At 46.4% G+C, this 16,774-nt stretch overlaps 1 protein-coding gene across 2 annotated transcripts in view; it reads right to left on the bottom strand.

Moving 5' to 3' along the window:
• The window catches only part of SNX13 (sorting nexin 13), a 159,117-nt gene that overhangs the window by 31,297 nt on the left and 111,046 nt on the right, over nt 1-16,774 (bottom strand). For both annotated transcript variants that reach the window (XM_078785492.1, XM_078785491.1), the window contains exon 14: nt 15,233-15,349. In XM_078785492.1, the coding sequence (XP_078641618.1) occupies nt 15,233-15,349 (117 nt within the window). The remainder of the gene's footprint in view (nt 1-15,232; nt 15,350-16,774) is intronic.

Genomic DNA, 16,774 nt, shown 5'->3' on the forward strand with positions numbered 1-16,774 from the left:
CCTGTGTACATGTCCCCTTAATTGGCTGTTAATTGAAGATTGCACCTTAGTTAGTCCATGTACAACACGTAGGACACTTTAGGACCTCTCTATAATTATGTCATTATTCTGTGTTCCAGGTAAGGCTGTGTTTCCAATAGTTGAGTCTACGTTGCATCAATCAAATAAGATAGTCTCCTTTCAATTTTCCCCAATCGTCTCCCGCTCTTCAAGTGCAGTAGCAGTAAGGCAGCGTTCGCTGCCAATAACAGTTGGGCTGTTTCGTTGGCATTACACCGCCAAAACGCCATTGCCCATGAGGCCAAGATCGGAGAAGAAGGGGGTAGGAGCCGCCAGAGCATGGGCGTGGCACCACCTCATCATCAAAGGTGGAGCCAGAGAGCCCTTAACGACCAACCAGGGCTCGGTGGGCATGGCTTGGTAGGGCGTGGCAAGAAACATCTAGAGAGTTTGAGAGGGTTCCAAGGGGGTGGATATAAAACCCTTGGCGCGAGGCCCCCATGAGAGACGCGGGAGGAGGTGCAAGAGACGCATGAGAAGGGAGCACAAGATGAGTGTTGGAGACGCATGAGAAAGGAGCACTGGAGAGAGACGCGCTGACGACCGGGTTCTTGCTGAACAATGAGCGAGGGCGTGCACCTGGGCCACCAACGGCGTGCCGGGATTCCCGAACCTCCCTGCCCACCAGTCCTGTGGACAGTCTGCCCTTCTCATCCTTCCCGTCATTCCTGCCTGAAAACCCCATCAGTGTACGTGAGTTTGTTCTGTTTGTCTTGTCCCTGGGTATAAGTAAGAGTGTTTAAGAATTGCTCTGTGTATCTGCTTCTTCTTCTTCGCCCTGTATATTGCTTTCGTTTCTCCTTTGGTTTCTTTGGTTTTGTATAGTAGTTAATAAATCCCTGTTCCTTCTTATTCTTTGGCTTCGTTCTCGTGCGGTCGCTTTAGTGATTTCCCCATTGAGTACCTGTGGCGCGATTTCGGCCGAACCACTTACAATCGGGTTTAGTCTTTTCTTAACGGCCCGCGTCACGGCTCGCTTCGCTCGGCGCAATCCATCAATTACGCTGTGGCCCGGGCGGGAGTATTTCCTTGCGTACCGGGAGGCGCTGGTACTTAGGTCAAAGGACGAATCGGCCTACTACCCTATTCAGCGCTGACCGGGCGTGACGTCATACCCCCAGGACCGGTCGGACGGCCAGCTTAACAAAACAAGGGGATTAAACCCCCCTTGCTAACGGGAGTGACGTCCCCTGGATCCGTAACAATATATGTATATATATATATATATATATACACAAAGAATTAAGTTAAGCACCCCCCCGTTTTTTTACAACCTCGCACATTACAAGTTTGTTGTCGTCAAAACAGTGTAATATACCCATGATATTGCTATATTTTCTGGAGAAGTGATATTATGGTCACATAAAAACATAACAATCATGCCGTTTTCAATATTTTATTCTGAATAATTTAAGGTGAAATTTTTTGGGAATTTTAGGCATATTTTCACCTCAATTTAAGTATGGAGCTATAGGTCCATCACGGACAGTGTGGATGACGTTTATGTTTTCTAACGTACAGTCATTGTTCTGAGAAGACCTCTAGCGATCTTTGCGTCAATAACGTGTGTAGGACCCACGTGATCGGATGGAGCAAGGTGCTGTGACAACCATCCCCTGGCCTGCGTACAGTCCTGACCTGAACCCCCTCGAGCACGTTTGGGACATGTTGGGACGACAAATTGCGAAGATGGTCCCTCCAATAGCCAATCTGGATGAATTGGAACGTGCATTACATCGGGAATGGAACAACCTGCCACAGCAACGCATACGACGGCTTACAGGGTCTATGAGACGTAGGGTTGAGTCAGTGATCCGATCACGTGGGTCCTACACACGTTATTGACGCAAAGATCGCTAGAGGTCTTCTCAGAACAATGACTGTACGTTAGAAAACATAAACGTCATCCACACTGTCCGTGATGGACCTATAGCTCCATACTTAAATTGAGGTGAAAATATGCCTAAAATTCCCAAAAAATTTCACCTTAAATTATTCAGAATAAAATATTGAAAACGGCATGATTGTTATGTTTTTATGTGACCATAATATCACTTCTCCAGAAAATATAGCAATATCATGGGTATATTACACTGTTTTGAAGACAACAAACTTGTAATGTGCGAGGTTGTAAAAAAACGGGGGGGTGCTTAACTTAATTCTTTGTGTATATATATATACACACACAACAACAAACAACAGGCATTTTAAAGGCCATTTTCCCTGCAAGAGAGGGGGTCAGCCTTGCGGTCCCCATGCCAATGTTCTCCATTTTGTCCTATTTTCTGCATCTCCCCTTGTTAACCCCCTTGCCCGCATTTCTTCTTTGACCATCTTCAGCCAAGTCTCTCGGTCTTCCCCGTCCTCTACTTCCTTCTACATTCATTTCCATCACTCTTCTCAACCAGTCACTTTCATCCTTCCTCAACACATGACCAAACCATCTCAAACTGTTTCTCTTCACAGCATCCATCACAGGCTCTATTCCCATCATCTTTCGCAATTCATCATTTCTCTTCCTCTCTCACAACGATACTCCACACATCCACTGAACCATTCGCACTTCCACCCATTCCAGCCTTCGTTGCTGCTCTACGTTCATTACCCATGTCTCTCTCCCATAAATCATAACACTTCTCACACATGCAGCATACACCTTTCCCTTCAGCTTCAACGACACTCCCCTCCTCATCAGCATGCCACTCAGTTCCCGAAACTTCTTCCATGCAAATCTCACTCGAGCAACCGTTGCCGAGTCTAATCCACCTTCTCCAATCAGCATGTCTCCTAGGTAACAAAATGTTTTCACACCTTCCAGCTTCACACCGTCTCCAAGATCCAACTCAACATTTCCTCCATCTGCAGCTCCCTCTGTGCACACCTTACACTTGAATGGCACTGGTTAATGACCAGCTCTCAAACCACTACATTTTTGATGAACCCACTCAGCGCACATTGTGCATTGAATGGAATTCACTCCGACACCCTTCCTGCACACAGCACACGGCCACTTCCCAGTTCTTTCCACCTCACCACATGCTTTAACACTTGCCATCACCTTCGTTTTTCCGATATTCACCTTCAGACCTTTTGTCTCCATACATTCCTTCCACTTGTACATCTTCTCCTTCAGTCCATCCATACTTTCTGCAATCAACACCAGATCATCTGCATACAACAACTCCCACGGTAAACCCTCCTTTACGTTCCGAGCCAGCACCTACATCACAGCTACAAATAGTAGTGGACTTAGTACCGACCCGACCCCCTGATACACTCCCACCTTCACCTTAAACTCACCACTGTTCCCGTCCTTCGTCGTTACAGCTGTGCGCGCTCTTTCGTACATTGCCATCACTACTCTGATCAACCATTCCTCCACTCCTAACTTCCTCAATGCCCATGTCACTACTTCACGTGGAACCCTATCGAATGCTTTCTCCAGATCAACAAACCCAAGAAACAACTTCTTCCTCTTCTCCATGTAGTTCTCCTGCAACTGCCTGACAATAAAAAGCACGTCTGTCATTCCTCTTCCTGGCATAAATCCAAACTGCATTTCGTCGATCTTCACTTTCTTCCTTATCCTCCCCTCCAACACCCTTTCCAATACCTTCATTCCATGCTCCAATAACTTTATCGCTCGATACGAGCCACAGCCACTACCCCCCCCCTTCCCACGCCTCCTCCCCCCAAGCCCTCTCCGTCCCACACTTTCAAACAGCTATTCACCACCATCAATTATCTTCCCCCATTCAAAACCTTGATCTTTCCTACCCCTGCTAATTTCACCCCAAATCCCCTTTTTTTGAAATACCAACTTCTTTCCTGGAAGTCCTTGGTGTCCTTGTGTTTTATACTTCTCCCCCCCTAACCGCCCCCCCTTCCCACGCCTCCTCCCCCCAAGCCCTCTCCCTCCCACACATCTCCCGATGTCCCTGCTCTCAAATGTTGTGTTTGTGTGCTTCCCCTTCTCTCCCCATCTTGTCTTCCGCTCCCTCTTTTTATATATTTTGTTTGTCTGGTTGATTTGTTTGTGAAATAAATGTTAGCTCTTTCACGAGCCTCGATTCAGTATACAAAAAAAAAGAAAAAAAAAGAAGTCCAGCGGGTCACCTTTCCCCTTGTATAGAGGGCCGAGGGTACTCGGTTCCCAATCCACTGGAATGCGGCCTTCTTTCACCACCAGATTGCAGATCTCTGTCATTCTCTTCACACCCCAATTTCCCGCTGCCTTCAACATATCTCCCACAACTCCCGTCGGCCCTCCCGCTTTTCTACTCTTCATTGCTTTTATCGCTTCCTCAACTTCCATCTCGGTTATCTTCTCTGCCGGTCCTAAAACTGGGTTACTCTCTATGTTGCCATCCCATTCATTCTCTGCATTCAACAGTATTTCCATATGTCTCTTACATCTTCCTTTAATTCCATCTGGGTCCACAACGATTTGTCCCACTTCATCCTTCAAGCAACTTACCCCCATCACATCACACCTCTCTTTCGCTATCTGCTTTTCAATCCTGAATACCGCTCTCTGACCCTCTTCCAAATCCAAGCGTTCTCCGAACATTTTCCTACATGCCTCCTGCGCCTTTGCTACCTCTTTCTTTGCAGCCTTCTTGGCTGCCTTATAACTTTCATGCTCTGCCTTTTCTGCCCCCATACCCTTCGCCTTCTGCCACTCCTTGAACTTCTTCCTCTTCTCATCAATCTTCTTTCCAACTTCATCATCCCACCACCATGTTTCCGAGTGCCTCGGTGGTCCTTTTGTACATCCACATACCTCACCAACGGCTCCCAACAGACTATCTTTCATTGACATCCAACCACTTTCAAGCTCAACCACATCATACTCTACCACACTCAGCCTCTCTTTTAATGCCACCCTCACTGTTACCTCTTTCAACCTCCACACCTTCATTCTCGGTTGGTACTTCACCCGCCGAGCTCTCCTCGCACCTTTCACTCTTATGTCGCAGACAACCAAGTGGTGCTGTGAAATAGCCTCCGCCCCCGGGATTACCTTTGTGTCCCGGAGGTGCCCCCTATCTCGCCTACGCACAAGCAGGTAGTCAACGGTTGTCGTCGACCCACCTGACGTGTATGTAACAAGCTTATTGTCCTCTTTCTGGAACTGAGTGTTACAAATCAACAAATCAGCTCTGTCAGCAAAGTCCAAAATCATTTCCCCTTCTCCATTTCTCACACCATATCCGTAACCCCCATAAACTCCCTCAAAACCATCCATACTCCTTCCCACATGTCCATTTATGTCTCTTCCTACCACAACAACTTCCTCATCTTTCACGTTTTCCATCAGCTTCTCTATTGCACACCAGAACTTTTCCTTCTCTTCATCGCTCCGACCAACCTGCGGAGCATACCCCGAGATGACGTTCACCAAGAGTTTCCAATCATCATATTCACCATCATCAACCTTTCACTCACTCCAGTCACACTCACCACACTGTCTATAAACTCCTCAGAAAACAGGACACCAACACCATTCACACCTTCTGGGCACCCTTGCCACATGAACTTGTATTTCTGTCCCTGCCTACCCTTCACAATTCTCACACCACTTCCCTTCCATCTCGTCTCCTGCACACAACATATGTCCACTCTTCTTCTGACCAATACTTCCACTACTTCTCCTGATCTCCCTGTCATTGTCCCTACATTCCATGTCCCAAACCTCAGAAACCGATCTCCACATCGGGCATCAGACGTTTCGTCGTCATAAATGGAGTGATTTCCACCCTTGCTTCGATCGGGTTCCCCACCTTGAGTTTTGACGAGAGGGAGTGGGGTCCTACACGGGGTACTTCACGCTGTACCCTGCCCATATGTAGTTGTAATTGTCATGGTCATGGTTCTCTTTTTGAGGCAAAGTTTTTATGGCCGGATGCCCTTCCTGACGCCAACCCTTTTAGTCGCCTCTTCCGACACGCAGGGATACGGTGTACCTATTCTAAACCGGGGCACACACCGGAATGTGTGTGTGTCTGTGTATGTGTATGTGTATGTGTATGTGTGTATATATATATATATGTGGATATGGAAATAAATGAATGAATCGCTTTCTGATGGGAATATAATGTACGGAATCTAGGCAAAATCATCTAGATTCTAGAGGGAATCTTAAAAATAGATCGCAGGTCCAGTGGACTCTGATGCAGTGGAGTGACACCCTATCGCATGTAAGTTACACTCATAAACTGCTTACAAAGTACCGCTCTATGCTTCTGCAATTTAATAAACCATTTCTGTCAGACAATGACATTATCTTGCTCCTTCAGCTGAAGTTTCGTTTAGTTTCAGTCACACACAGTGACACACACGCACACAGTAACACACACGCACACAGTAACACACACGCACACAGTAACACACACGCACACAGTAACACACACGCACACAGTAACACACACGCACACAGTAACACACACGCCCACACACAGTAACACGTGCAGGGGATACAGTCGTGGCCAGAAATATTGGTACCCTTGCACTTTTTTAAAATAATGCACCATTTCATCCAGAACATTGTTGAAATTAAAATATATTTTGGTATCCACATATGTATTTCTTTGGATTGCAGTGGATCAAAACAAAAAAAGCTGAAAAAATTACAAAATCTTAGCTTATCCCACACAGAAATCCTAAAATGGCCCAGACAATATTATTGGCACCTTTTAGAAGTTGTAAGAAATAATTCGATTTCAAGCAGGTGATTCTCCTTTACTTTGGAATTGAACTCACCTGTGGTGAGTTGCAGGTGCTTGCAGTATAAAAATCCAGTTTGAATGAAGTAAATGAGTCATTCTGCTGTTTTGTGTCACTGTGTGTACCGCAATGAGCATGGGGAAAAGAAAGAAAACCAGAGAATTGTCTGAAGAGGGCAGACACAAGTTGTCGCCAAGCATGGACAATGTCAAGGCCAAAAGTCCATCTCCAGAGACCTTGATGTTCCTATGTCCACCGTACGCAATGTTATCAGGAAGATTAAGGCCCCTGACACTGCAGCCAACCTCCCTGGACATGGCTGCAAGAGAAAACTTGATCGAAGATTGCCACGAAGGATTGTTTGAATGGTGGACAAAGCACCTCCATCAACTGCCAAACAGATCCAAGCTGACCTTCAGACACAAGGTAAAACAGTTTCAACACACACCATCCATCACCAACTCAATGAAAGGAGGTTCTATGGAGACCCAGAAGGACCCGACTGCTAAGAAAGCCCAAATGGAATTTGTCAAATCACACCTGAACAAGCCAAAATCCTTCTGGGAGAATGTCCAGTGGACAGATGAGACCAAATTAGAGCTTTTTGGTAAAGCATATCATCTCTATGTTTACAGAAAACAAAATGAAGCCTTCAAAGAAAAGAACACCCTCCCTACAGTCAAACATGGAGGAGGTTCAGTGATGTTTTGGGGTTGCTGTGCTGCCTGTGGCACTGGGTGCCTTGAATGTGTGCATGGCATTATGAAATCAGGAGATTACCAAGGCATTTTGGAGCACAATGTTCAACCCAGTGTCAGAAATCTGGGTCTCCGTCAAAGGTCATGGGTCTTGCAGTAGGACAATGACCCCAAACACACTTCAAAAAGCACCCAGGAATGGTTCAAGACAAAACACTGGACTGTTCTGATGTGGTCAGCAATGAGTCCAGATCTAAATCCCATTGAACACCTGTGGGGAGATCTGAAAACAGCAGTTGGGAGAAGGCACCCTTCAAATCTGGGAGAACTGGAGCAGTTTGCACAAGAAGAGTGGGCGAAACTGCCAGTAGAGACGTGTATGAAGCTCATTCATGGCTATAGGAAGCGATTCACTGCAGTTATTTTGTCCAAAAGCCGTTCTACCAAATATTAAGTCTAGGGTGTCAATAATTTTGTCAATGCCATTTCTTTTTATTTTATGATTTAAAAGGATATATTAACATCTGAATCAACATCAAAGGTTCTGTAATATTAACAGTGAAATAAAGAATTGCAGAGACCAAATACCTTTGTCAATTTCAACTTGTTTTCGAGAAAATTGCGAGTTGTTTGAAAAAAGTTCAAGGGTGCCAATATTTTTGGCCATGACTGTATATGCCTAGAAAATGCTGCGAATGTCAGAACTGCAAATGTGAGGGTATTGTTTCAATGGAAAAATGCGGGATAGGTTCCCGGCGGTTCCTGATTAGCGGGAAATCCTGCAAATGTGGAGGAAAATCCGCGAATGTCGAGGAAAATCCCACAAATGTTGAGACATTGTTTCAATGGGAGGAAAAGGGGACAGCTAATTGTACTAATATATGTGGTGGAGTGATTTAATTCTGTACAGTAACTCAAGAGGGATGTGTTACACAGTTGGTGGGATATCCCGCGAAGCAATGTCCACAGTGTGAATGGTAGAATATCCTGCAAAGCTTGCTTAAAGCGCAGCTAAAATGTTTTTTGTGGACATGAAAAGCCGTAAAAGCACAAAGCAGGGGGCTGCAAATGCAGAAGCACATCACGCTCGCGGCTCGTCAAAGATATGGTATTTGCATATGTGCAATTGCTTTGTGGCTGGTGGCAGATGTGTTTTAGAATTGTGTCGTGCTTGCGGCTCGTGGAATTTTTTCTTCATGCCCCGCATCACGGTGTCCCATCCACTGAACCACCAGCATCGAGGACATGCAGGGGAGGTGTGCGGATGTTGATACTGCACCAGCCAACCCTGCCTGTATTTGGTTTGTACTGTATTTGGTTCTGGAACCGCAAACACCTCATTGCATCTCTCGACTGATTATCATGAACTTGATAATGTTACGTGGTCCCCTCGGTGACTACCTGGTCTCGGTGACCCCCGGACCGTGAGAGGAACTTCGCCAGAAAGTGGTATTATATATGCACTTTCGCAACGCAATCCCTATGAATTCCACCCAAGAGAAAACTGATTTTCAATGATATATTTCAATGGTAATGATACCATACAATTTCAATGATACAATCAAGGATATATTCCCCGAGCAATCCACCATCCACAATTCACACTCAACAATCAATCCCCTAGATGATTAAGATGGCCATCTTACATACGTGTGTCCCCTTTTGTACTCACGACCCCCTTTGGTCTCTGTCCCTCACAATGTCTCTGGGCCCCTCCTGACCAAGATGCTGGTCGGCTTCGCCGCACTCGGGCGGTTGAACGAACCCCGGGTGGACGTTTTTCCACCGGGCATGTATCGTACCGGGAACCACGGCTGCAGCCCCCTCCTGGCCCCGCGAAGCGGGTACTGTAAAGCAGGCAAAAGCCACACGCCGCTTGCAACGCGTGTTAGGCCCCAACGTGCGACCCGTACGCGTCTTTGTAGACGGTGCCGCGAACGGTGTCAGACGCTGGGTCGGTGCACGGCCCCACGGCAGCTTGACGTGTCCACCGGGTAGGTACCCGTCCCGGTAACTCCTCTCGCCAGACGGGCTTGGGAACGCCGCTTTTCCACACGGCTCAATATCGATCCCACCTCTCGTCGGAGCGGGGCGAGGAGGAAGAATCCTAGTCGCTTCTCTCGACCTCGTGTCTTTCTTCTTCCGTTTCCGGTCTCTTTTTCCAGAAGGGCTCCTGACCCTCCAACCACAACAACCCTTAATCGACTACACATTGATAAGCAACGACCTGAATAGTAATTCACATACATTCCCATAAATATGTAACACTCCCCCCCTTCAAGAAAGAAAGTTTGAACCCAGCGAAAACTTTCTTTGCCGGCCAACTTGGATAAACAAACCAGATAACTCAACCCCCAAATCATCAGTTCCCCTGGGCAACAATTATCACAACTCAAAAATAAAGCAACAAAATTTCACAAAACCCCCAGAGATTTTCAAAGGTAATTCACTCTGGACAAAGCACCAGCAACGACATTGTCCCTGCCCTTTACATGTTCAATTTCCCGTTGGACTCCTGCCAAGCCAAACTCCATCTCATGACCCTCTGACTTTGACTGTCAGTTTCTTGTGAATGAAGGTTAAGGGGTTGATCAAAGATCCAAAGTTAAGCAACTCGATAGCACTTTTTCCGGGAGGCCAAGCCGAGTATTCACTACATGGATGCCTTTAGGAACGTGGAGTTCACGGTTAGTCCGTGCAGGAAAGTTCTCTACATGGACGCCTTGAGGAACGTGGAGTTCACGGTTAGTCCGTGCCTGAAAGTTCACTACATGGACGCCTTTAGGAACGTGGCGTTCACGGTTAATCCGTGTAGGAATCTTGGCTCGGCGGCTCCGCCGCATTCAGTGCTTCAGCTTTTCAGAACTTCCCTAATAATTATGGTGGGACCGCTTGTCACTGTAGTCCCATGAATAGCGGTCTCCTTCTCGGCCACTACTTTGACAATCCTTCCTTCGGGAGCTGCCGTAACTCAGGGAGCCTCCATAATAATATTGATTGCGGCCACCACCAAAACTACCGCCCAGTTGTACTCTCCTGTAGACCTCTCGACGCCTACGAAATGCCTTCCCTACTGTTATGGTCCGACCCTCCAAATCCTTGCCATTCCAATTCTTCTCTGCCTCTCTGGCGTCTTTTGTGCTTGCAAACGTGACAAAGCCGAACCCTCTTGACTGTTGCGTTTCCCTGTCTCTTACCAACCGCACTTCCACCAGCGGCCCATATCTGTTGAAGACAGAGGTCAGAACTTCTTCCTCTGTTTTGAAGTTCAGTCCCCCTACAAATAACTTGGAACTTTTGTCGCCATCCCGAGCTGGTGTGGTGTTATTTTCCCTGCTGGGCTCTTTACCAACCCTCAGGTTACCATAAACTTGACCCCCGGCCAAATCATTCCCGATAACCACAGATACACCCTCTACAGGAAGGGTGGCTTGTAAACCGACGTTGACCGGTCCTGACACCAAATCGGACTCCAAATGGATGACATGAAGTGGAGCACTAACACCGCCCCTGATCCCCTGTAAACGAACTCTATCCCCCGTTGCCGTCTCCTCGGACCATGGCAAAATGCCTTCAAGCATTAAAGATTGATGTGCTCCTGTGTCCCTCAATATCCTAACCGGTCTCCGGTTAGTCGAGGCTCCATCCAGTGACACAAACCCCTCTGAAATAAATGGTTGGTAACCCTTTTGATGGCGATTTCTCACAATGGCCATTGCATTTGGAGTCGTACTAGTCGAACTCCGCTCCTGATTTTCCTTTTTCAGGGCATAACATTGGGACATCACATGTCCACGTTTCTTGCAAAAAGCGCAAGTAGGCCCGGAGGAAAAACTCGTGGTCTGCCTCGGGCCCCCCGGAAAATAAGTTTGTCTTGGGCCCGTAGCCCTCTGATTTCTAACAGTTGGGGTATCATAGTTGTCCCCATAATCATCTCGAGGCCGCCGCCATGTAAGGTCGTTCTCCGCACCGGGTGTTCCATCACTCCCCTGCTGAAGTCTAGGCGAGGAGTTAGGTTTGTGGACCCCTATTCGGTGGGTTAAGGCATACTCATCTGCCATGGTGGCTGCGTCCCACAACTTTGGTACTTTCTTTTCCTGCAGGTACACTTTGATGTCCTCGTGGACACACTGCTGAAATTCCTCCACCAGGATCAAGTCACGCAATGTTTCGAAGTCTTTCCCGACTCCTTTTGACTCACACCACCGATCAAACATGTTTTCTTTCACTCTGGCAAACTCCACATGGGTCTCACTCTCCCTCTTCCTGGCATTCCTGAATTTTTGCCTGTAAGCTTCCGCAACCAACTCATAGGCTTTGAGGATGTGCTTCTTCAGTACCTCATAATCTGCACATTGGTCCATTGGTAGCGCCGAATAAATCTCTTGAGCTTTTCCCACCAGCACACTTTGCACTAGTATGGTCCAGGCCTCCTCCGGCCAGTTTAATTGTCGAGCCACTTTCTCAAAGTGTGGAAAAAATTTCGCGACTTCCTTTTCTCTGAACGGTGGAACCAGCCTCACATGTCTGCCCACATCCCAGGTTTTCTGGTTAGGTGTCGACCCCGTCAGCAAGGGTGGTGCCTCTCCCCATTCTCTCATTAACTCCAGCTCCTTGAATTTAATTTCCTGCCGAAGCTCCATGTCACGTTCCTTTAATTCCCTTTCTGCTTTTCTCTCCTCTGCTTCGAGTTCCCTTGCCGCTCTCCTCTCCTCTGCTTGTTTCTCTTCTCTCCTCTCCTCTGCTTTCCTTTCTTCTTCTGCTCTTTCCTTTTCTGCTTTCCTTTCTTCTTCTTTTAACCTTTCCTGGAGTTCTCGTTCCACTCTCCTTTCCTGTGCTTGTTTCTCTTCTCTCCTCTCTTCTGCTTTCCTTTCTTCTTCTTTGATCCGTTCCTGGCTCCGTAATTGCAACTCCAGTTTCCGGAGCTCAACGTCTTCTGGTTCTTCGGGTAGCCACTCCCAGGCTAACTCGTCCCATGTTCCTAATCCCACCATAGATTGTATCACCGTGGCCTGCAACTCTGCCTTCCTCAAATTAGTTTGGACCTCCAAGTTAAAATGTTTGGCCAATTTCAAGAGGTCCGACTTTAGTAACGCTCGGAACTGTGCCTCACTCGGGGTTACCGCAAAGTTCTGTGCCACAAACGCCATGGTGCCTATCGTTAACACCTGTTAACCTTCACCCAATACTTTACCCCCAATTTCCCCAAAATTTTACCAATTAATACTTAATTAATAAATTTTAATTAATAAAAATATTATTTTATTATTTTATATAATTTTAGATCCCGGACGTAGACCCAATTGCGAATCCGCAAATCGTAATTTGGACGAGCCCCCAATTCTGTTATGTGGTCCCCTCGGTGACTACCTGGTCTCGGTGACCCCCGGACCGTGAGAGGAACTTCGCCAGAAAGTGGTATTATATATGCGCTTTCGCAACGCAATCCCTATGAATTCCACCCAAGAGAAAACTGATTTTCAATGATATATTTCAATGGTAATGATACCATACAATTTCAATGATACAATCAAGGATATATTCCCCGAGCAATCCACCATCCACAATTCACACTCAACAATCAATCCCCTAGATGATTAAGATGGCCATCTTACATACGTGTGTCCCCTTTTGTACTCACGACCCCCTTTGGTCTCTGTCCCTCACAATGTCTCTGGGCCCCTCCTGACCAAGATGCTGGTCGGCTTCGCCGCACTCGGGCGGTTGAACGAACCCCGGGTGGACGTTTTTCCACCGGGCATGTATCGTACCGGGAACCACGGCTGCAGCCCCCTCCTGGCCCCGCGAAGCGGGTACTGTAAAGCAGGCAAAAGCCACACACCGCTTGCAACGCGTGTTAGGCCCCAACATGCGACCCGTACGCGTCTTTGTAGACGGTGCCGCGAACGGTGCCAGACGTTGGGTCGGTGCACGGCCCCACGGCAGCTTGACGTGTCCACCGGGTAGGTACCCGTCCCGGTAACTCCTCTCGCCAGACGGGCTTGGGAACGCCGCTTTTCCACATGGCTCAATATCGATCCCACCTCTCGTCGGAGCGGGGCGAGGAGGAAGAATCCTCGTCGCTTCTCTCGACCTCGTGTCTTTCTTCTTCCGTTTCCGGTCTCTTTTTCCAGAAGGGCTCCTGACCCTCCAACCACAACAACCCTTAATCGACTACACATTGATAAGCAACGACCTGAATAGTAATTCACATACATTCCCATAAATATGTAACAATAACCATTAATCATGGCCCTCTAAACATAACAGAAATGGAGTGGGAAAGGTGCCTGCTGGAAAGAAGAAGAAGAAACTGATGCGTTTCAGTGAAAAAAGTGAATGCGTTGACAGGCTGGATGTGAGTGCGATGGCGTCCACAGTGGGCATAAATCATCCTTCAGATGTCCACTGCAACACCGCCACCATCGTCATCAGATAATCATCAACATCAACATCAATAAAAACACATCGTTCTGTATACTGTACTGTCATTCATTTATTTTCATAACAATTCTTAAACATTTACCATTTCCCCCCCTATGTTCAATCTGACCATGGAACCTAACCTCCTTTTTCGATTAAACCAAGGTATCTGTATTTTCCAGGAACGTAAACCAAGCAAATACGGAGAGCCGTGTGTATCTTTACATGCAGACTCTACATTTACGCAGCCCGAGGTAGTAGCGCAGACCATGAGTTGCAACCTGAGTGTCAATAAAAAGGACAAATGTCTGAGATTCATTTGATGTTTGTTGATATTGCACCGTGTAAAAATGAAGTGATGAAAAAGGCATTAAAAACATGCAAATAACAATAGAAGTGAGCTAATAATAATTAGTGAGTTGGGTTCATATAAAAGCCAGATGTAGGCTCAAAAAAGAAATTGCAAAACAAAATTTTGGTTTTACAATTTTTCTGTGTATAGTTTTCACCGATTGACATATGATCGTAAAACAGCAATTTTCTGTGAAAAAAAAAAATGCAATTCTTATACGGATAGGTAGGTGTGTGCAGGGTTGCTCTTCAGCGGAATATCAAGGAAAACAGAAAAAATAAGGAAAAATGAAACCTTTTTAAACATAACTTTCTTTGAACAGCAACACATTTTTGTGCTTGGTTTTAAAACCTCTTTACTCCTTAGGCCCAACACAGGGAAATGATACTGCGTGGGTGCAAAGACCTATACAGCAGATGGAAAAAATGGGGTGCATTGAAACCTCACATACAGCAGCTATTCTCAGCAAATGATAATAGGTGCTATGGCACTTGATACAATTGTCAAGAACAGCTGCAACTGGGGATGTCCCACAGCAACGCATGTCTCAATGCACTTGTTTTTACCCTACTTATCCAGAATGGTGCTGTTTTTATAATCACTTGCTTAGAAACACTTTGATCGTTTTGTAGTGGGACAGCACTTGGTGGGGGTCGGGGTGATCGTGGTTATGGATAAGGAACATTCAAATAAGTACATATTAATTCCGAACATCCCATGACAGAAGATTGCCAAATGGTTTCCAAATTTCAGATGAACAGCCTGCACCAAATATACAATTTTTGAAACATCTCCACAGTTAAAACGTCCAAATGCTTATACAATAAGGACCCAATCAAATTCTGTTTCGTTGGCCTGCACCCAGGGCAGCCCTTATAGATAAAGTTATTGTTGGAAATTTGGTGGCAAGGTCACGATTATTCTCCTTTATGAACAACTCCCAAAAGCCACAGTGGCAGTGTGCAATACACACGCGCTTTTGAATGTCGTCAAAGAGATTGGGGAAAAGTGTGTCCACCAGGTCATCTTTATGAAGCTTCTCTTGAAGAGGTTGCAGCAAGGCGTCATCCACACGTAGGCGAGGAGAGGCCTGCCAAAGTGAAAAGGGCACAGGTTTGGGGGTGTCAGATGTTAGGGTTATTGGCCTTCAAATAAAATATATATATACAGACTTGGCATTTAATATGGAATATTTTTTTCTGGGGGTGAACTTACTTTTCAAGATGTCTTAGAACCAAAAGTTCATTGGAATTATGTTGAAATTATTCTAGATTTTGTTAATGTGACCTTTAAAAGAAAGAAAAACCACATTTGACATTTCGAAACAAATAAATTGATCCTTGAAAGTGATGTAAACTGATATGGAACTCAATTCATGGACAGTACTGTGTTAAACTTCTGTACGTTTTCCAGAAGTATCTCTTTATTTTGCACATTAGCCAAAAATTTTTTTAACAAAAACAAAAGTTAAATTACGACTGGGATTACAGACAGTAAAATTACAGTTCAGTACTTCGTGTAACCCCCATGAGCATTCAGGAGAGCACGTACACATTGAGGCATGCTGTTCACGAGATTTGTCAAGGTTTGGACAGGAATTGCTTGCCATGCAGTGACAACGGCCTGCTGCAATTCACGCACAGAGGTCGGCTGCTGGTCCAAGTGGTCGATTTGACGCGTTAATTCTGCCCACAAGTTCTCTATCGGATTCATATCCGGGGACATGGCAGGCCACTCCATATGCTCTACACCACGGTCAGCAAGAAAGTGTTGGATCATGCGAGCACGATGAGGCCATGCATTGTCATCTTGGAAGACAAAGTTTCCTCGAAAGGCTGCACGAGAAAATGGAAGCAATGTTTCTTCCAGAATGGCCCTGTACTTGAACTGGTTCAGGTTTCCATTCAGAACAACCAGGTCAGTTTTGCCGCCTGCATGAAAAGCAGCCCAAACGGTCACCCCACCACCTCCAGCTTGGACTCTTGGCACTATACAATCTTTGTTGTAGGCTTCATGCACTGGTCTGCGCACTCGGACGCAGCCATCTTGACGATAGGCCAGAAATCTAGACTCGTCACTGAAGATCACGTGATTCCAGTGTCCTGGCTGCCATTTGACGGTGCTCTCTGGCCCACTGCAATCGGCGCTGGCGGTGTTGTCTGATCAGGCGTGGCTTTCTCAGAGGACGCCTGGCACGATAGCCTGCTTGAACCAGTCGTTGGTTGAATAGCCTTCTGGATACAGGCACATTTGCCAGTTGCTGCCACTCAGCCCCAAGCCGATTAGCTGACTTGGTACGGCCATTGCGGACTAACTGGTGCAGCTGGCGATCATCCCTTCTTGTGGTTCTGCGGGAACGTCCTGGCCTCGGTATTGGAGTAGGGACACCCCTTTGAGCATTTCGTTTCAGGATCTTTGACACCTGACCTTGAGTGATGCCATACTGCCGAGCAATAGCATGCTGTTTCATGCCGTAATTTCGTAAAGGCACCACTCCATGACAAACAGCATTGTC

Source organism: Myxine glutinosa, chromosome 10 (assembly GCF_964187855.1).
Source record: "Myxine glutinosa chromosome 10, kmMyxGlut1.1, whole genome shotgun sequence".
NCBI lineage: Eukaryota > Metazoa > Chordata > Myxini > Myxiniformes > Myxinidae > Myxine > Myxine glutinosa.